The sequence below is a fragment of the Xiphophorus couchianus genome, chromosome 6 (genome assembly GCF_001444195.1).
Source record: "Xiphophorus couchianus chromosome 6, X_couchianus-1.0, whole genome shotgun sequence".
NCBI classification, from domain to species: domain Eukaryota; kingdom Metazoa; phylum Chordata; class Actinopteri; order Cyprinodontiformes; family Poeciliidae; genus Xiphophorus; species Xiphophorus couchianus.
The window spans coordinates 27,302,698-27,323,835 of record NC_040233.1 but is presented as its reverse complement, the minus strand read 5'-3'; the positions used below and the strand labels follow the sequence as shown (position 1 = coordinate 27,323,835).

Here is a 21,138-nt window from a genome sequence, read left to right as displayed (position 1 = left end):
ATGATCTTTACTTGATGATTTGTGTATTTATTTTTTTCTAAATTGGATGGACTACATTTTGTCTCGTAATAAAGATTTATGAATTAATACTAAGTTGTTTCTTTAACCTGTTTTTCGGCTGTCCACACTCCACTTCAGTCGGGGGCGGTATTGCACCAATTTCCTTGTTTGCCAATTTCCAAAAACATCGAAGAAGAATTGTGCATGGCCTAAGCTAGAAAACTGCTGCATTGTCCCATTCCTGCTAATATTTCAGCAACCATGTCTTCAGCTCAGCATCTCAGAGATTTTATCAGAGAGAGACTAACTGCTGCTGCTCAAGAAATCTTCACCGAGGTTGAAAAAACCATCATTTGCTACGAGGAAGAGCTCGATGCTCAGCGCAGGATGATGGGGATCAACTGGAAACCAGAAATTAAGCTACACAGAGTCGGTTCGGAGCTGCAGAGACAAAGTTCTGGTAGGTCTGGATAAAGGTGCTGATGTTTTCACTGAAGACAGCAGAGATCCGTCAGCGGCGATAGTTGCTGCAGCTCCAGCTGCTGCTAAACGGGGCTGAACAGAAACTGTTTTAGCTGCTAGCTACAGAGGCTAGCACAAACGTGTTTATGAGTCAGGGCCCATGACTGATATATGACCCCAATTGTTATTAATGATGGAAATCCGGTCTTGTGCGCTATTCAGTTCCCCTGCGAAAATCTGTTCCCCCTGTGTCGGGAGCGCGCATTACAGCCGGAGAGGCGGATTTGACCATTTTCACGGCGCTTCTGATCGATTTCTCGGTAAAAACAACTCAGTGAATCATGTCAAGCTTGTAACATTTAGTTTAATCGGCAGCTGTTGTTTGCAAAATTGTAAAAATAATTAAATAAACGAGGTCTTTTTACGCTGTTTTGTGTTATTTTAAACGCCAAGAGAATCGGTCTTTTTCTAACTTTTGTCACTTACGCCTGACAGAAATAAGTCAGTCAACACTTAGTGTGTATTTATAATTTTTCATTGCTGATATAAGACGATTGCTGAAAGCATGGCACAAATATTAAGACTTCCTGAAAAGACGAGAGCGTGGACTTTCTGGTAAATGCCTTTCTAATGTAAAATATGACAGATTACTGTAGTAAGGAAATTTCTAGTTTACTACAGGCTATCACACATAACAATTTTTGAGAATTTGGCAACAGTTGCCCTTTATTCCCAAACGTTATGGGGGGAGGAGAGTAGAGAATGAATATTTCAGCTGCCTGAAATAATCTGTTCCCCCTCCATAACATGGGAACAAATTAATTCACCAACAAGTCTTTAACTCTGTTTATTCCTCTTATCATCAACAATGAATCCTGTGAATTTGGTAACATTTGCTCTTTATTTGACAAAGTTATGAGGGGGGAACCATATATTTCAGCTGCCTGAAATAAACCATTCCCCTCCATAACATGGGGAGAAAATAAGCAAATCCTGTGAATTTTGAAACTGTTGGTCATTATTTGTCTATATATCGTTTGAAGCAATTAATTATTTGATATTTTGAAATCTAAGATTGTTATAATAAATATTACTGTTGATTTGATTATCTTTATGTAATGTATGCTCTGTTTAAATGTGTATCTTCCAAGTTACAAATATGTTGCAGATTTTACATCTAACAATGCACCTTACAATATAAACACATACGGTGTTTTCTAAAAAGTCAAAAATCACGTGGTGCTGTTGCTCCAATCAATTATGCAAATGTGCAGGTGTTGGGCAGATTGTTCGTCACGTTTTGCTTTAAGTTAAGCCAACTATTTGAGTAAGTCGACACTTTTCTTAAATATGGACAGTGTTGAATATGAAACGCTCTTTAACTATAAAGTTAAAGGCGAATATCCACCGCAGTCAACGAAGGAAAGAAAATATGTCATTCGAAGGAAAGCCTCGTCGTACAAGATTGAAGGTAATTATCTTTATCTTCCAGATTGATGCATTGACGGTAACCTCTACTTTAATATGTAGCAAATAGTGGAATGCATAAGTTATCTAAAAACAGTTAGATAACATTCAATGTTTTTTTTGTTATTGATTTTTCTGCTGCATTTAATTTCGATTAATATGTGTGCACAGGGCTGCACAGTGGCGCAGTTGGTAGCACTGTTGCCTTGCAGCAAGAAGGTCCTGGGTTCGATTCCCGGCCGGGGTCTTTCTGCATGGAGTTTGCATGTTCTCCCTGTGCATGCGTGGGTTCTCTCCGGGTTCTCCGGCTTCCTCCCACAGTCCAAAAACGTGACTGTCAGGTCAATTGGTTTCTCTAAATTCTCCCTAGGTGTGAGTGTGTGTGTGAATGGTTGTTTGTCCTGTATGTCTCTGTGTTGCCCTGCGACAGACTGGCGGCCTGTCCAGGGTGTACCCCGCCTCTCGCCCGGAACGTAGCTGGAGATGGGCACCAGCAACCCTCCCGACCCCATTAGGGACAAGGGTGAACAGAAAATGGATGGATGGATGGATGTGTGCACACACGAACGTTACTCCACGTTATAATGCAGGAATAACGCACAATGTTCCTGACTGCAGATGTTATTCATGTGAATTACACTTGTACTCAGTTCTATTTCTAAGTTGTGTTGTAGAAAGATTCCCGTACTTCTACATTCATCAATAAAAGAAACAAAATCTAGCAAAGTGGACAATTGTGAATAAAAACCATTACGTCAACAAATTCACAGACATTACTCCTTCAAATGAGCACTGTTTATTTTTTTCTCCAAAAGTAAAATTTTAAAATAAATATGCATTTGATAATGTCTTTCTTCCTGTTCTGTTTATTGCATGGTTCTTGTTTCAGCCTCTATGTATAACTCAGTAGTAGTAGTATACATTTGCATATTTGTAGAATTATAAATGTATTTTAATAATAGAATTTCATGCTTCGGTCATATTTTTATTGGTGTTCTTTATCTTTTCCAAGGAAATGACCTCTTCTACGTTAAACACAAAGGCAATTTGTCCTCAACAAAGGTCAAAGTTGTTAAAGGTGCTGAGGAAGCCGAAAGAATATTTGTTGACTCCCATGCCAGCCCTACAGGTGCACATTGTGGACAAACAAAAACAACAGATGCCATCTCAAGGAGATTTTATTGGCCAGGAATGTCTGTGGACATCAAGAAATGGGTATGTTACATAAGCAGTGGACTAAATAAATAATTTTCTTTCGTAATACCAAATACAAGATTTAAATTTTAGGAAAATAAATGTGTAAGCCTTATTTGTTTTACCAATATGAAACTATAATTGTCCAATAATGTCAACTTTGCATGTCTTAAATTCTTGTTGGTTTTTGTGTTTCACTCACTTCCCAGGTCTCTGAGTGCTCATCCTGTCAGGCCAGTGCCCCAGCACTGAAACAGCCATCAGATTATGCTCCCATAAAGGTAAGGTAATTCATAGTAAAAAGAAACAGTTTTAGTGAGACTACATGGTAGTGTGCAGCAGTGCAGTGGTTGGTTCTCCTGCTTTGTCCATGTTCTCACAAAGGGCCTACATTTTGAACAAGTTGATGTATAAAATTAAGGAATGTATTTTTATTATACTAAACATTTTACAATATACTGAGAACATATTATTTTAGCTTGACAAAATACTGCTTATGAAGCTGCTACCCCCGCGGCACGACCCCGGATAAAGCGGAGGAAAATGAATGGATGGATGGATATACTGCTTTCAAAGATTTTCCTGTTCTATTTTTTTTTATTTATTTATCTATTTAATCTTTCATTTAAGGTTACCCATCCCTTTGAATTAATTGGGATGGACCTCATTGGAAAACTGGCCGAAACAAAATCTGGACACAAGTATATTTGTGTCATGATTGACTATTTTACGAAGTGGCCACAGGCACATCCACTAAAGAGTAAATCAGCACCTGAAGTTACGGAATGCATAATTAAGTTTGTGCATCAGTTTGAAGCCCCCAAAAGGATTTTGACAGACCAAGGACGAGAATTTGTAAATTCTGTAAGTATTTATTTTGAATCTCTTAGAGAAATTTAACACAATGAATGTCCTCCTTCACACTATTTTGTTCGATATGTTGTTTAAATATGCAGTCTATTTTGTCAGAGTTAATTGTTTATAAATTTTCAGATAAACCAAGAAGTGTGCAAAATTCTCAATATCAAACGAAGTCTGTGTTCCCCATACCATCCCCAAACAAATGGGTTGGTTGAAAAAATGAATGGGACCATTCAAAGGTGAGTACTATCTCTAATCTATACATTTTCAAAGAAAGATCACAAAACAAGGCGTGTATTGGCTAAACTACTTACAAAATAAGGCTAATTGTAAGAAATCACGTGTTATGTGTGACATCTTACACTTTTCATGTATTTTAGAGCTCTGAGTAAGGTTGTGGATGGCCATCCACACACCTGGGATGAGTATTTGGATGCTGTGATGTTTGGGATACGCACCAAAAAACAAATAACCACACAGTATTCCCCATACTTCCTCATGTTCGGAAGAGAGGCACGCTATCCCTCGGAAGTCCCTGAACATTACATGGTAGGGTTATGGTCAATCTTTCCATTTCATGGTATTGTATTTAAGTAAAAAATTCTATTTTTCAGTTACCACTTGAGTTTCTTCAAAAACATTTTATGTTTTCTTGCATAGTCAGGAAGACTTTGCATCTGAATTAAATTTCAGTGAAGTCATGAATTTATGTAAAGCATCTACTTTAAGTGCATCATTCACAAAGGACTTTATTCTGAAAAGGTTTTCAGAATTTTTTCTATAAATGTGAAAATTGTGTAAACCATTTCAAGAGACATTGTCAGTATACTCTTTTCCAGAATATATTGTGATATCTCACTGTAGCATGCCATAAATATGATGAGTGTATGCTTTCTAAATGACAGATTTGAACTGACACTTGAAATATTAATTTTGTGTTTAAAGATTGACGGTGCTGTGGAGGACATCGTTGGAGTGGAGGAGTTGGCAGAGGACGTCAAAATACAAGAAAGCCTGAGGAGCATTGTCAGCGACAGTGTTTCCAAAAAACAGGAGAAAGCAAAGGGCAGAGCACAACACCTTGGCACTGTGTTTAAACCTGGTGACCGAGTGTGGAGGCAGAACATACGCAGTCAGCAGAGAAAAGGTGGGAAATTGGATGCTGGTTTTCTCTGACCCTTTACAGTCATCAGTATCCAAGGCAAAAATGCAGATATTCAAGATGATAATGGTGTGATATTCCGGAAGATAAACACTGACCATCTTAAAATCTGCATTAGAGAGGGTCCCCGACTGCCACATTGTTTAAAAAATCAAGGAAGCAAAATAAATTTTGCTCAACCCCTTGCTGATGCAGCACTACCGCCTTATGATCCAGCATCACCCCCCTCTGCTCCAGCATCACCCCCCTCTGCTCCAGCATCACCCCCCTCTGCTCCAGCATCATCTCCAGCATTATCCCCCTCTGCTCCAGCATCATCTCCCCCTGCTCCATCATCTGCTACCCAGAGAAAATCTCTAGCAGAGAAATGTAAATTTTATTTTAAATTCACAAAAACTGTCTGTCTTTGTACTAATATGCTTTCGTCTTGTTTTAATGAAAGGAATAATTTCAGTCAGTCAGTGCAACAAACTGCTTGCTTTATTATTAATTCCTATGTAAAAAATAGCTGTATGAATCAGTGAAGTTAATACTTCCTCAGACTCCAATCATATGATTTGCATAATATGGATAACATCCATCCATCCATCCATTTTCTGTTCACCCTTGTCCCTAATGGGGTCGGGAGGGTTGCTGGTGCCCATCTCCAGCTACGTTCCAGGCGGGAGGCGGGGTTCACCCTGGACAGGTCGCCAGTCTGTCGCAGGGCAACACAGAGACATACAGGACAAACAACCATGCACACACACACTCACACCTAGGGAGAATTAAGAGAGACCAATTGACCTGACAGTCATGTTTTTGGACTATGGGAGGAAGCCGGAGTACCCGGAGAGAACCCACGCATGCACAGGGAGAACATGCAAACTCCATGCAGAAAGACCCCGGCCGGGAATCGAACCCAGGACCTACTTGCTGCAAGGCAACAGTGCTACCAACTGCGCCACTGTGCAGCCCTATGGATAACATATCAAATGTTTTGTAAAATTAAATGAAATGGGTGTCATGACAATGAAACTAATCTTTAACTTTTTATTTGTTTTCCACTCCTCACCCCATCCTCATCATCAGATGTGCATGATGCTTTTACTGGAAAAAACGTCTTTGTCCTTCTGTCAAAAGTGAATGCATATAAGTTGTTTTACTTTGACATTAATAAAATTGGTCCTGACATGGAACTGGAGAGTCAGGTAGGTACAATGACTACATTGTTTTCAAATATCACAGCTGTTACAGTATTTAACTAATCTTTTTTCTTGTAATACATTTGCAGTCTATTAATGCATTTCTGGCCGTCATCGTGAAGGAATACAACAGCAAGAACACAGGACAGGCTGTGTTCATAGATTCATTTGCAATGACAGCAATGTGGCAGGGAAAAAGTCCTAGATTAAAAAAGGTAGATCTTACACATTCCACTGTGCTTCTGTGTTACTCTTCCATGTGTTATTAGTATTTTTGAATCGATGAAAAGAAAATGTTTTGACTTTTATATGATTTTACAGATTTTTCTGTATCACCTATAAAAAAGTATAATCTCAGTGCTATGTGTGTGTTACTAAACATATTTTGTTCTTGATATGAAAAAATCTATGTTTTTTTTTATTATTCACAGATGAACCCAATGAATTATGAAATAATTCTGGGAATCAACAATCAACACCACCACTGGACTTTAGTGGTAATAAATGTTTTTATACTCTAAAAACAATCTATATCATACTTATCTCATAGACAAAAACCACATGAAAACTGTCGAATGCACACTTTCTAGGTGATCTACCCACAAGACAAAAAGTCTTTGTTCTTGAATCCACTGGGGGAATCAAAACAAGACATCCAGAAATGCTTGCAAATCACAAGGTATGGTTAAAAATTTAAGTTTAACTCAAGTATGAAAATCAAATAAAGTTGTTCTTATTAATATATCTATATTTACAGGGCATTTATGAGGAAGAAGGGGTGCAATGTCTCACGTTGGACATGTGACACAGTCAAGCATCCGAAACAACAGGATAGCTCATCATGTGGTGTATTTTCACTGAAGGTGCATACATATTGTCACACAGTGTATGACTTTAGGATTTTGATATATATTTTGAGACATGTACAGTGAATTACTTACTTTGTTACTTAAATTTAAAGATATTAAATGAAGCTGTTCATTTCAGTTTGCAGAAAAAATCCTGTCAAAAGAGGTTGTGGATTTTCCTGTTTCCAGAGAGGCGGTCCACAGCATGAGGTTGGAAATTGCTGTGAGACTAATCCTTAACAGTGGTGAGGATAACATTTATATTCTTATTTTGAGTGTTTATGACAATTGTTATCATGATTACTATTATTTGTATGTTTGGCTAAAACATCTGTACTTAGCAAAACTTAATACATTAACATGGACTCTGAAAACATTTATTTAAGGAAATTGTTTGTCTACAAATTAATAAGTACAATCATTTCATCTTCTATATTTTTTTCATAAATGACTGTGTTGGTGCTTAGCACATCCTGTGTAATAGTTTTATACACACACAAACACACATATATACGGGCACGATTGTACATGTATAATTGTGTGTGTGTGTTTTTATACTTTTGTTGTTAACAGAGGACCTAAAAGACTTGTGTCACTTCTGTGGAGAGATGGAAAGTGACACGGATGTGAACTGGGTAGGAAAGTTTTTAGAATTATTCAAAGACTTAGTGTTAGTAAACTAAATGAAGAGGACAAGTTTTATCTAATCTTATCTTGCGTAAACAAGCTATGATATGATCCTCCAGCAGTTGGAATATAAGGGAATCTAAAATGATTGATTATATATTGTAATTGTAAAGACATATTTTTCTAAAAAAAACCTGATATTTTTGGTTTCTTTCCTAGATCCAGTGTGACGTGTGTCTGAGGTGGTTCCATCATGCATGTGTGGGAAGCCCACCAACTGAAAAAACATATCACTGCTTTGCGTGTTTGCCTTAGTTGCCTTTGTTCCTGAGTTTGCTGTGGTGTGCTTGTTTATGTATGTTGTTTAAAGGTTAATAAATTACATTTTGAAAACTGTTTGATATTTATACTTACAAGACTTTGATATAAGGCAGCTATGGAAAAAAGTTTAAATCCCAAGGCCCCTTATAACTTTGTCAAATAAAGAGCAAATGTTACCAAATTCACAGGATTCATTGTTGATGATAAGAGGAATAAACAGAGTTAAAGACTTGTTGGTGAATTAATTTGTTCCCATGTTATGGAGGGGGAACAGATTATTTCAGGCAGCTGAAATATTCATTCTCTACTCTCCTCCCCCCATAACGTTTGGGAATAAAGGGCAACTGTTGCCAAATTCTCAAAAATTGTTATGTGTGATAGCCTGTAGTAAACTAGAAATTTCCTTACTACAGTAATCTGTCATATTTTACATTAGAAAGGCATTTACCAGAAAGTCCACGCTCTCGTCTTTTCAGGAAGTCTTAATATTTGTGCCATGCTTTCAGCAATCGTCTTATATCAGCAATGAAAAATTATAAATACACACTAAGTGTTGACTGACTTATTTCTGTCAGGCGTAAGTGACAAAAGTTAGAAAAAGACCGATTCTCTTGGCGTTTAAAATAACACAAAACAGCGTAAAAAACCTCGTTTATTTAATTATTTTTACAATTTTGCAAACAACAGCTGCCGATTAAACTAAATGTTACAAGCTTGACATGATTCACTGAGTTGTTTTTACCGAGAAATCGATCAGAAGCGCCGTGAAAATGGTCAAATCCGCCTCTCCGGCTGCAATGCGCGCTCCCGACACAGGGGGAACAGATTTTCGCAGGGGAACTGAATAGCGCACAAGACCGGAATACAAGGTGTAAATGCTTAATTTGTAAACTCATACATGATTTTGTAAGTCAGAGCAGTGGAGAGTATTATGATGGAGACGCGGAATGAGCTGTTATTTTTTCATTGGGGCACAGAAGAAACGGAAGAAATAAATAACGACAAAAAGGAAATGGGCAAACTGTGTCAAAGTAGAAACATGCAAATGATTTTGTCCAAATCTATATTTCTCAAATGTGTTTAATGAAATATCTCTCTGTCGCTGCTCATTAGTAGTGTGGGACATAGTCAAGTTAAATAGATCAAATGATTCCAACTGATTACAGGAAATTATTTCTTTGCGTTATGTCTCTCAAACATCCAGTTTTCATGAATGCAGTGTCTGATGGTTGCTATGGAGACCTGATGCCTCCAGGATGTTCCTCTTGGCTGCAGTTCTCTTACAGAGAGACCTGGAGATGTGTTGACCTGCTCCACCATCCTCCTCAGTGTGTGGTGTTGAGATAAACTCATCCAGCCTCAACTCTCACACAATCAGTTACTAAACTAAATGTACAGTCAGAGCGATAATGAATAGGTTTCAATGTTAGGCCAGTCCTTTTGATCTTTTCTTGCATCCACTTCCTCTTGAACATCAACACATCTGCCTTTGTTAAGGAAATGATGTCTACTCTTTCTTTTTTGAATAGTGGCTTAGAGAAACGCGTCTCTGTCTCATCATATTTATAACCCAGAGAACCAGACTGTCATGTTTTACTAAATTAAATTCCTACACAGTCTGGTCAACTTTAAAAAGTGAGGCTAGACATAAGGTTACAAGTGAGTAGGCCTGTCGCGATAAACGATAAATCGATTAATCGTACGATAAATTAAAACTATCGACGTCATTTCAATTATCGGCACTATCGTCTCTTCCGGCCTTTTTCTCTTTCTGTTGATGACACCGAATGAAAAAAGGCTCAACTCCGGTGCTCTCCACTGACCCTCCTTCCTCATTTCCTTAGTGTAAAGCCCAGCGTACACGACACGATCTTAGAGCTGTCGGCCGATTGTCGGCCCATTTTTAAAACCTGACAGACCACACATTAGCCGACAGAAATCCTAGTTATAACGGTTCGATCGGTTCGTTCCTGCCGTGTGGTGTCCAACAATGGGCACAAAATAATGGCTACAAGTCCAGTGAACTAATTTTAAAATCAGGCATTAATCAATGCTTTACTACAGTCTACCTGCAATGCATGTGGCTAGTGTCAGCGTAAAGTCCTGACTGAATGAAAATCATTAGAACCTGTTTACGTCACGTTAACGAAGAACAGCTGAAAAGTTACCGGGTTTATCAACTGCGGTAGCAATTTCGCTCCAACTCCTCCTCTTGTCATTTCTATATTCTTTGCATGTTGAATAAACATTAATGTTGTTTCCGCTGGACTTCGGGTCGTGTCAGCTGTTTGGGATTCCCCGAGGTAATTTCCCCTCAGAAAACACGGAGGAGAATCCTCGCTTTCTGATTGGCTACCTGTCACATTCAACAGGTGTAGTAAAGCTCCCAGTCGGGAAAAACCCCTGATTTAGATCGGAGCGGCAACGACGATCTACCGTAACACACCACACAATCTTAGAAAGACCAACGTGCTAAGATTGTCATAAGGGGAAAAATAGGAACAAAACATCATATAGTGTGAACTATTGCATCAGGTAGTCGATGTGCCCATCTTCTCTATTTAAATCTAATTATTACTGAAGGGCAACATAATATACAGACTCCATAATCTGCCCTCTTTTGGTTGAATGCAGTATTTATTTCCACTTTGGCTTTATGTTGTTTAGTTTTTATTCAAGTACATTTATTGTTAATGGAGACTGAGAATCCATTTTATTTTTGTTTTTGGTTGTTTAGTTTATTTTGTTTATCAGCTCCAGTGTTAAATATTCTTTTGAAAATAAAGTGTATCTATCTTTGGCAGGAAATCACATGCATTATTACGTCATTTCCATTAAATCAGTGTAAAAAGGTCTTCAAACAATATTATCGTTTATCGCAATAATTTTTTGAGACAATTAATCGCTCAGCAAAATTTGCTATCGTGACAGGCCTACAAGTGAGATTAAAAACATATTTTGTTAATGTATTTTGAGATCTTCAATGGTATGAATGCCTGAAAATTAAACATTGAATTGTAAATAAAAAATATGTATGAAACTGTTCTTCTAGATTAAAATCTGAATGTATTTGAAATCTTTTTAACATTTTTGCCATGTCAGCAAATTAATGTGGAGGACACGTCACCTGCTTTTTAGTTAACATCTACAAACCAATTTTATATGAACTATATGATGCTTACAGACCAGAATCTCCAGGAGAAACCAGGCTGATCCATGAGGTAGTTATCAATTAAATTATATTAATGATGTCATCCTTTGTTCCCACAGACCTCCAACAGCCAAGTGTCTCCAATGAGGAAGAAGCTTCTGCCATCCAACAAGTCTGTAGCCTGGCAAGTAGGTCCAGTCAGGATCAGAAAGAAGCAGAACATCAGTGGACTGAAGAGGTACAGATGGAACCAGAATCAAAATGGATTAAAGAAGAAGTGAACGAACCACAACCTGCACTGCTCAAACATGAGGAATTGGATTATCCACTAACAAATGTAAAAAACGAGGAGTTAGATTGTTCAGTGCTTCAACATGAACAGCAGCCACCAGAACATTTACCAACTGGACAGGACCAGAAGAACCTCTGCAGCAGTCAGGAGGGAGAGCAGCTTGTCCAGAAGCAGTTTGCTGCTTTGATTGAAACTTCTACTCTTCAGGAAGATGATATGAATGAAGAAGAGAGAAGAACAGAGCAGTTTTCCCTTCATATCTCTCCAGTGGTTGAGAGCAAAGATCAGGAAGGAAGCAGCTCCTCTCTGTCAGAGAGTCAGTCTGGTACCAGTACAAAGAAAAGATCTTTCAAATGTGACATTTGTGGGAGATGTTACCCACAACAGAGTAATTTTTTAAACCATTACAGAACTCACACTGGTGAGAGACCTTTTTCATGCCAATCATGTGGAAAGGGTTTTTCTCATATTAGTCATTTTTATCGTCACAAGAAAATTCATACAGGTGAGAGACCTTTTTCATGTGAAACATGTGGAAAAAGTTTCTCTAATATGAGAAATGTAATTCGTCACAAGAAAATTCATACAGGTGAGAGGCCTTTTTCATGTGAAACATGTGGAAAAAGTTTCTCTAATATGAGAAATGTAATTCGTCACAAGAAAATTCATACAGGTGAGAGGCCTTTTTCATGTGAAACATGTGGAAAAAGTTTCTCTCGAATAAGTACTTTAAATGACCACAAGAAAATTCATATGGGGGAGAGACCTTTTTCATGCCAATCATGTGGAAAGAGTTTCTCTCAACGTAGTGATTTAAATCGTCACAAGAAAACTCATACGGGGGAGAGACCTTTTTCATGCCAATCATGTGGAAAGAGTTTCTCTCAAATTAGTGTTTTAAATCGTCACAAGAAAACTCATACTGGGGAGAGGCCTTTTTCATGCCAGTCTTGTGGAAGAAGGTTTACTCGAAGTAGTACTTTAAATGACCACAAGAAAATTCATACTGGGGAGAGGCCTTTTTCATGCCAGTCTTGTGGAAGAAGGTTTACTCGAAGTAGTAATTTAAATGAACACAAGAAAATTCATACTGGGGAGAGACCTTTTTCATGCCAGTCTTGTGGAAGATGTTTTACTCGAAGTAGTACTTTAAATGACCACAAGACAATTCATACAGGGGAGAAGCCTTTTTCATGCCTGTCATGTGGAAAACGTTTCATTCGAATTAGTCATTTAAATGCCCACAAAATAAGTCATACAGGTGAGAAGGGTTTTCACAATAAACAATAAATTAATCAGCAGTACATAAATATGAGCTTAAGAATAAAATGATGGCTATAATATTACTTCTTTGTTTTTATCGTCTCTCCTTCTACAAAGAAACTGGATGACAAAGAATTAGTCTCCCGTGCCTCCTGCTATTCCCTCCCCTCTCGTTTTATTGGTAGCGGCTAAACACACAGGGAGCTAAAGCGTCAATTTTCTTCCACTCTGGCTGAACTGAACACCTGGCACACGATAGCGATGATAACAACAAAAGATGAAAGTTTACCAACTTTCTTGCATAGCGTCTATAGGTGTATGAGCTAGAAATGTCACATGCATGAATTGTGTCTTTTGCTCAGCTGGATGAGAGCTAGCGACTGTCGTCTCACTATGCAATCTCCATAAGAGGGAGAAGCGCCGTCTCCTGTCATCGTGTGACCATTACTTCAGTTACCTGCTGGGCTCCTTGTCTCCTACCACACAGTGTAGCATAAAGCCTGGTGAGGAGGAGCAAGAGGTCTGGGAGCCTCTTGGATTCAAACTACAGTCTATCCATGTTTCTTATAGACAAAGTTACTGATAAAGAGAAACCCTTTCATTTGTCTTTTTCTTCTTTTCTCTTCTTTGAAAACCTGGATGTTATTTTCTTGACTGCATTGTTCCAGTCAGTCGTTGTAGTCTTTGGCTGCTGCTGAACACTGTTGCCTACAAGTTCACTAAGCAGGAGCAAACCATTTAATACAGATCCACAGGGCTGTTGAGTAAATATGGATCTTTGCTTTTTGATCTGGGAATGGTAACTTTTAATTTTTACTGCTAAAAACAAATAAAATAACAAATTATATTATAGACAGAGGCAGTAATAGTTTTTCTATTTATATAAAATTGAACCCCTGTAAAAATTTGTGCTGATTGGATGTATTAAACAACTTCACAACTGCAACATATGGTGAAATTAGATATTTCTAACATTTTTAACTATTAGTCATTGTTTATCTGCCTTGTGATGTTTTTTACTTGATGATTTGTGTATTTATTTTTTTTCTAAATTGGATGGACTACATTTTGTCTCGTAATAAAGATTTATGAATTAATACTAAGTTGTTTCTTTAACCTGTTTTTCGGCTGTCCACACTCCACTTCAGTCGGGGGCGGTATTGCACCAATTTCCTTGTTTGCCAATTTCCAAAAACATCGAAGAAGAATTGTGCATGGCCTAAGCTAGAAAGCTGCTGCATTGTCCCATTCCTGCTAATATTTCAGCAACCATGTCTTCAGCTCAGCATCTCAGAGATTTTATCAGAGAGAGACTAACTGCTGCTGCTCAAGAAATCTTCACCGAGGTTGAAAAAACCATCATTTGCTACGAGGAAGAGCTCGATGCTCAGCGCAGGATGATGGGGATCAACTGGAAACCAGAAATTAAGCTACACAGAGTCGGTTCGGAGCTGCAGAGACAAAGTTCTGGTAGGTCTGGATAAAGGTGCTGATGTTTTCACTGAAGACAGCAGAGATCCGTCAGCGGCGATAGTTGCTGCAGCTCCAGCTGCTGCTAAACGGGGCTGAACAGAAACTGTTTTAGCTGCTAGCTACAGAGGCTAGCACAAACGTGTTTATGAGTCAGGGCCCATGACTGATATATGACCCCAATTGTTATTAATGATGGAAATCCGGAATACAAGGTGTAAATGCTTAATTTGTAAACTCATACATGATTTTGTAAGTCAGAGCAGTGGAGAGTATTATGATGGAGACGCGGAACAAAGGGATGAAACACAATAGGAGAATATTTGTTTGTTTCTTATATTAATTGAGCCACAGAGGCACTTGCAGGTCCAGCGCTGCAAGTTGCACAGCCCTGATATAGCAGATAAAAACGATAAATCTGCATTTTATTTCATTCTTGAAGTTAAGAAAATAAAGCTGGACTAAGATATCAGTTAGTTCTAATTAAACAAATTATTTACTGTTATCGCTTCAGTTCAGGGACCCAGACCAGTTCTACAGGGAAATGGGGAAACTGTGTCAAAGTAGAAACATGCAAATGATTTTGTCCAAATCTATATTTCTCAAATGTGTTTAATGAAATATCTCTCTGTCGCTGCTCATTAGTAGTGTGGGACATAGTCAAGTTAAATAGATCAAATGTTTCCAACTGATTACAGGAAATTATTTCTTTGCGTTATGTCTCTCAAACATCCAGTTTTCATAAATGCAGTGTCTGATGGTTGCTATGGAGACCTGATGCCTCCAGGATGTTCCTCTTGGCTGCAGTTCTCTTACAGAGAGACCTGGAGATGTGTTGACCTGCTCCACCATCCTCCTCAGTGTGTGGTGTTGAGATAAACTCATCCAGCCTCAACTCTCACACAATCAGTTACTAAACTAAATGTACAGTCAGAGCGATAATGAATAGGTTTCAATGTTAGGCCAGTCCTTTTGATCTTTTCTTGCATCCACTTCCTCTTGAACATCAACACATCTGCCTTTGTTAAGGAAATGATGTCTACTCTTTCTTTTTTGAATAGTGGCTTAGAGAAATGCGTCTCTGTCTCATCATATTTATAACCCAGAGAACCAGACTGTCATGTTTTACTAAATTAAATTCCTACACAGTCTGGTCAACTTTAAAAAGTGAGGCTAGACATAAGGTTACAAGTGAGATTAAAAACATATTTTGTTAATGTATTTTGAGATCTTCAATGGTATGAATGCCTGAAAATTAAACATTGAATTGTAAATGAAAAATATGTATGAAACTGTTCTTCTAGATTAAAATCTGAATGTATTTGAAATCTTTTTAACATTTTTGCCATGTCAGCAAATTAATGTGGAGGACACGTCACCTGCTTTTTAGTTAACATCTACAAACTAATTTTATATGAACTATATGATGCTTACAGACCAGAATCTCCAGGAGAAACCAGGCTGATCCATGAGGTAGTTATCAATTAAATTATATTAATGATGTCATCCTTTGTTCCCACAGACCTCCAACAGCCAAGTGTCTCCAATGAGGAAGAAGCTTCTGCCATCCAACAAGTCTGTAGCCTGGCAAGTAGGTCCAGTCAGGACCAGAAAGAAGCAGAACATCAGTGGACTGAAGAGGTACAGATGGAACCAGAACCAAAATGGATTAAAGAAGAAGAGAACGAACCAGAACCTGCACTGCTCAAACATGAGGAATTGGATTATCCACTAACAAATGTAAAAAAAGAGGAGTTAGATTGTTCAGTGCTTCAACATGAACAGCAGCCACCAGAACATTTACCAACTGGACAGGACCAGAAGAACCTCTGCAGCAGTCAGGAGGGAGAGCAGCTTGTCCAGAAGCAGTTTGCTGCTTTGATTGAGACTTCTACTCTTCAGGAAGATGATATGAATGAAGAAGAGAGAAGAACAGAGCAGTTTTCCCTTCATATCTCTCCAGTGGTTGAGAGCAAAGATCAGGAAGGAAGCAGCTCCTCTCTGTCAGAGAGTCAGTCTGGTACCAGTACAAAGAAAAGATCTTTCAAATGTGACATTTGTGGGAGATGTTACCCACAACAGAGTAATTTTTTAAACCATTACAGAACCCACACTGGTGAGAGACCTTTTTCATGCCAATCATGTGGCAAAGGTTTTTCTCATATTAGTAATTTTTATCGTCACAAGAAAATTCATACAGGTGAGAGGCCTTTTTCATGTGAAACATGTGGAGAAAGTTTCTCTAATATGAGAAATGTAATTCGTCACAAGAAAATTCATACAGGTGAGAGGCCTTTTTCATGTGAAACATGTGGAAAAAGTTTCTCTAATATGAGAAATGTAATTCGTCACAAGAAAATTCATACAGGTGAGAGGCCTTTTTCATGTGAAACATGTGGAAAAAGTTTCACTAATATGACAAATGTTATTCGTCACAAGAAAATTCATACAGGTGAGAGACCTTTTTCATGCCAGTGTTGTGGAAAAAGTTTCTCTCGAATTAGTCATTTAAATGCCCACAAGAGAAGTCATACCGGCGAGAGACCTTTTTCATGCCAATCATGTGGAAAGAGTTTCTCTCAACGTAGTGATTTAAATCGTCACAAGAAAATTCATACTGGGGAGAGACCTTTTTCATGCCAGTCTTGTGGAAAACGTTTCATTCGTATTAGTCATTTAAATCGTCACAAGAAAATTCATACAGGTGAGAGGCCATTTTCATGCCAGTCTTGTGGAAGATGTTTTACTCGAAGTAGTACTTTAAATGACCACAAGAAAATTCATACTGGGGAGAAACCTTTTCATGTCAGTCATGCGGAAAGAATTTCACTCGTCTTAGAAACTTAAATCATCACAAGATAAGTCATACAGGTGAGAAGGGTTTTCATGATAAACAATATATCAATCAGCAGTTAATAAATATGAGCTTAATAATAAAATGATGGCTATAATATTACTTCTTTGTTTTTATCGTCTCTCCTTCTACAAAGAAACTGGATGACAAAGAATTAGTCTCCCGTGCCTCCTGCTATTCCCTCGCCTCTCATTTTATTGGTAGCGGCTAAACACACAGGGAGCTAAAAGTGTAAATTTTCTTCCACTCCGGCTGATCTGAACATCTGGCACACGATAGCGATGATAGCAACAAAAGATGAAAGGTTTCCAACTTTCTTGCATAGCGTCTATAGGTGTATGAGCTAGAAATGTAACATGCATGAATTGTGTCTTTTGCTCGGCTGGATGAGAGCTAGCGACTCTCTTCTCACTACGCAATCTCCATAAGAGGGAGAAGCGCCGTCTCCTGTCATCGTGTGACCATTACTTCAGTTACCTGCTGGGCTCCTTGTCTCCTACCACACAGTGTAGCATAAAGCCTGGTGAGGAGGAGCAAGAGGTCTGGGAGCCTCTTGGATTCAAACTACAGTCTATCCATGTTTCTTATAGACAAAGTTACTGATAAAGAGAAACCCTTTCATTTGTCCTTTTCTTTTTTCTCTTCTTTGAAAACCTGGATGTTATTTTCTTGACTGCATTGTTCCAGTCAGTCGTTGTAGTCTTTGGCTGCTGCTGAACACTGTTGCCTACAAGTTCACTAAGCAGGAGCAAACCATTTAATACAGATCCACAGGGCTGTTGAGTAAATATGGATCTTTGCTTTTTGATCTGGGAATGGTAACTTTTAATTTTTACTGCTAAAAACAAGTAAAACAACAAATTATATTATAGACAGAGGCAGTAATATTTGTTCTATTTATATAAAAATGAACCCCTGTCGGTCAAAAGCCTTTGGGATTATCATAATGTTTCCTTCCTGTATGCAAGCTAATGTATTGGCACTGAAAATTAGCATCTGTCCAGTTAAGGTTAAAATGTTCCTTTTTGAAACGTATTGCACCGTGTTGTATATAGCTCATCTGTGGTGTAACTACAGTAAAGCTATGATGAAGAAACTGCAAGTAGCCAATCAGGACGCTTTCAGAATCCTCCTCAGATTTCCACGATGAACTTCTGCAAGTCAACTGTTTGCCATGAGTAGCATACCAACTTTTAATGTTTTCCTGAAGAATTTCATGTAAACATTTGTGCTGATTGGATGTATTAAACAACTTCACAACTGCAACATATGGTGAAATTAGATATTTCTAACATTTTTAACTATTAGTCATTGTTTATCTGCCTTTGTGATGATCTTTACTTGATGATTTGTGTATTTATTTTTTTTCTAAATTGGATGGACTACATTTTGTCTCGTAATAAAGATTTATGAATTAATACTAAGTTGTTTCTTTAACCTGTTTTTCGGCTGTCCACACTCCACTACAGTCGGGGGTGGTATTGCACCAATTTCCTTGTTTGCTATTTCCATAAACATCGAAGAAGAATTGTGCATGGCCTAAGCTAGAAAGCTGCTGCATTGTCCCATTCCTGCTAATATTTCAGCAACCATGTCTTCAGCTCAGCATCTCAGAGATTTTATCAGAGAGAGACTAACTGCTGCTGCTCAAGAAATCTTCACCGAGGTTGAAAAAACCATCATTTGCTACGAGGAAGAGCTCGATGCTCAGCGCAGGATGATGGGGATCAACTGGAAACCAGAAATTAAGCTACACAGAGTCGGTTCGGAGCTGCAGAGACAAAGTTCTGGTAGGTCTGGATAAAGGTGCTGATGTTTTCACTGAAGACAGCAGAGATCCGTCAGCGGCGATAGTTGCTGCAGCTCCAGCTGCTGCTAAACGGGGCTGAACAGAAACTGTTTTAGCTGCTAGCTACAGAGGCTAGCACAAACATGTTTATGAGTCAGGGCCCATGACTGATATATGACCCCAATTGTTATTAATGATGGAAATCCGGAATACAAAGTGTAAATTTTTCATTTATAATCTCATACGTGATTTTTTTAAATCTTAAAAAAAAAAAACTACATGCTGTCCGTCCACACTACGGAGCCCCCTAGGGGACATGGGGATTTTTTTTCTTTTGCGTTTCCTCGCAATAATCAGTTCTTGCGGCATAATTGAATACTGTACGCCTTTCTTACGGTGTCCATCGTTCTTTCTGCTATAATATGAGGCTTTCGTGAAGTTTTTCTATGTATGTTATATCTCGTTATGAAGTATCTGAAGATTATAATCTTTTTCATTAGGATAGAAATGGACCACAAACCTATGACTCAAGCAGAAACTTTCCCTAATCCTCTGATGCGTGAGTGATTGACCATACAGTCTTCCGTGAGTGGGTCTTTTTTGACCCGTGTTGCAATCAATGTGTTTTTATGCTACTTTTGTCATTTTAATTCAAAATAATGCTTTGGATAATACTTTCTACTGTGTTTTATTTCACACAAGAGTTATTTCTTGTTTGAAATATTTTCATTTGTAGAACATTTGTGACAATTTGTAGAATATTTTAAAATGAAATGGCAATTTTACAACAATGGGATAATGTCAATATCCATTATGTGTGTGAGCAGTACATATGTGAGAAAGGTCATGTTCTAGTTAACATTACTGCTATGTGTATATGTATTTGTGCATTTATTTATCCATCCATCCATCCATCTTCTTCTGCTTATCCGGGGTCAGGTCGTGGGGTCAGCAGCCTAAGTAGGGAGGCCCAGACTTCGCTCTCCCTAGCCACTTGTTCCAGCAACTTCGGGGAAATCCAAGGCATTTCCAGGCCAGCAGGGAAACCTAGTCGTGCCCTGAGTCTTCCAGAGCCTCCTCCCTGTGAGAGTGGGCCCAGAACACCTCGCCAGGGAGGCATCCTAACCAGATGCCCGAGCCACCTCAACTGGCTCCTCTCGACATGAAGGAGCAGCGGCTCTACTCTGAGTCCCTCCTGGATGATCGAGCTTCTCACCCTATCTCTAAAGGAGAGCCCAGAAACCCTATGGAGAAGACTCATTTCAGCTGCTTGTATCTGTGATCTCGTTCTTTCGTACGTGACCCAAAGCTCATGACCATAGATGAGGGTAGGAACTTAGATCAACTGGTAAATCAAGCGCTTTACATAAAATAGTTTTTATGATCTCCCGCTCCATTTTTCCCTCATTTGTGAACAATATCCCAAGATACCTAAACTCCTCTACTTGGGGCAGAACATCCCCTTGGCCTGGAGAAGGCACTCCATTCTTTTCTAGCTCATTTATTTATGCATTCATTTATATGGCTATGAATTTTTATTTTATTTATTGAGATGATGAAAGAAAGAGCCTTGAACACATTGATCAACAGGTTTTGCTTGACATTCAACACATCATCCAGGGTGTCAGACACACACAGACGCACACACACAAATAATACACATGCACAATAAAATATAGACAGTAATGTTACCTAGCTTGGTTGGATAACTAGTGTTAACTAACTTCAAAACAGGCTAATATGTTGATTCGGGACAATAACACTGTCAGTATTCATGATTGACTCACGCACACATTTGTGAGGTAAAAAAAAAAAAGATAATATGTAAAAGTTCTTGCTGTGTAAAGTATCATTACTCAGGGTTGACACTTAGGACTCAGTGTGTATGGTTCACAGACAAATGTTTTTCTGACAGTCACAGTTGGTAAGAAACAAAGATTCCCATTAAATTCCATAGGAAATTAATGCAGGTCATTTTTGACCCACTCGCTGAAGAATGGGGTAGTAACATAAAACAGAATATTTCTTAAAAGGTAAATTAAAAATTTTAATACAGTGAACCCTTGCTATAACGCGGTTCATCTTTCACGGCTTCGCTGCTTCGCAGAGTTTTTTGTTCAGTTTTTCTTCACAGTGCATTGTGTTCCGCGTCCTGATTGGCTAAACAGTCTTCGTGCTTCTTCTCTACCTGTG

General features: G+C 38.4%; 4 protein-coding genes across 14 annotated transcripts in view; all 4 read left to right on the top strand.

Annotated features, from left to right (window-relative positions):
* The first annotated feature begins 160 nt into the window (after nt 1-160).
* On the top strand, nt 161-13,931 carry LOC114146277 (zinc finger protein OZF-like). 2 transcript variants are annotated; one of them, XM_028020222.1, is made up of 3 exons: nt 162-460; nt 11,397-12,074; nt 12,159-13,931. In XM_028020222.1, the coding sequence occupies exons 1-3, from the start codon at nt 262-264 to the stop codon at nt 12,857-12,859; spliced, it is 1,578 nt and encodes a 525-aa protein (XP_027876023.1). In that variant the 5' UTR covers nt 162-261; the 3' UTR covers nt 12,860-13,931. The 2 variants fall into 2 exon arrangements, with proteins under 2 accessions (XP_027876022.1, XP_027876023.1); XM_028020221.1 differs by having other exon boundaries at nt 161-460; nt 11,397-13,931.
* LOC114146343 (lysine-specific demethylase 5B-like) lies at nt 5,402-8,277 on the top strand. Of its 2 annotated transcripts, XM_028020318.1 has the most exons (9): nt 5,402-5,515; nt 6,218-6,336; nt 6,420-6,545; nt 6,762-6,827; nt 6,921-7,009; nt 7,088-7,193; nt 7,318-7,423; nt 7,752-7,813; nt 8,025-8,277. In XM_028020318.1, exons 2-9 carry the CDS (start codon nt 6,319-6,321, stop codon nt 8,118-8,120), a joined length of 669 nt encoding a protein of 222 aa, XP_027876119.1. In that variant the 5' UTR covers nt 5,402-5,515; nt 6,218-6,318; the 3' UTR covers nt 8,121-8,277. The 2 variants fall into 2 exon arrangements, with proteins under 2 accessions (XP_027876119.1, XP_027876117.1); XM_028020316.1 differs by lacking the exon at nt 7,752-7,813 and having other exon boundaries at nt 5,416-5,515.
* A 66-nt stretch (nt 13,932-13,997) lies between the features above and the next one.
* Nucleotides 13,998-21,138, top strand: part of LOC114146276 (zinc finger protein OZF-like) — a 40,309-nt gene continuing 33,168 nt past the window's right edge. The window contains exons 1-3 of one of the 3 annotated variants that reach the window (XM_028020220.1): nt 14,002-14,302; nt 15,825-16,502; nt 16,755-17,006. In XM_028020220.1, coding sequence (XP_027876021.1) covers nt 14,104-14,302; nt 15,825-16,502; nt 16,755-17,006 — 1,129 coding nt within the window. In that variant the 5' untranslated portion in view covers nt 14,002-14,103. Of the gene's footprint in view, nt 14,303-15,824; nt 17,007-21,138 lie in introns of all 3 variants that reach the window. The other 2 variants (XM_028020218.1, XM_028020219.1) reach the window with 2 other exon arrangements.
* LOC114146251 (zinc finger protein 260-like) overlaps nt 18,675-21,138 on the top strand; it is a 39,564-nt gene continuing 37,100 nt past the window's right edge. For 6 of the 7 annotated variants that reach the window (XM_028020170.1, XM_028020163.1, XM_028020164.1 and 3 more), the window contains exon 1: nt 18,675-18,946. In XM_028020170.1, the coding sequence (XP_027875971.1) occupies nt 18,748-18,946 (199 nt within the window). In that variant the 5' untranslated portion in view covers nt 18,675-18,747. Of the gene's footprint in view, nt 18,947-19,884; nt 20,240-21,138 lie in introns of all 7 variants that reach the window. The other variant, XM_028020166.1, reaches the window with a different exon arrangement.

Excerpts from the sequence above, each read along its gene's own strand:
- LOC114146343 (XM_028020318.1), top strand. Across the intron at positions 6,828-6,920 it reads ACCACCACTGGACTTTAGTG|GTGATCTACCCACAAGACAA; the intron begins GTAATAAATGTT and ends CACACTTTCTAG. Across the intron at positions 7,010-7,087 it reads AAATGCTTGCAAATCACAAG|GGCATTTATGAGGAAGAAGG; the intron begins GTATGGTTAAAA and ends CTATATTTACAG.
- LOC114146277 (XM_028020221.1), top strand. The coding sequence starts at position 262 with ATGTCTTCAGCTCAGCATCTCAGAGATTTTATCAGAGAGAGACTAACT. Across the intron at positions 461-11,396 it reads GCTGCAGAGACAAAGTTCTG|ACCTCCAACAGCCAAGTGTC; the intron begins GTAGGTCTGGAT and ends TTGTTCCCACAG.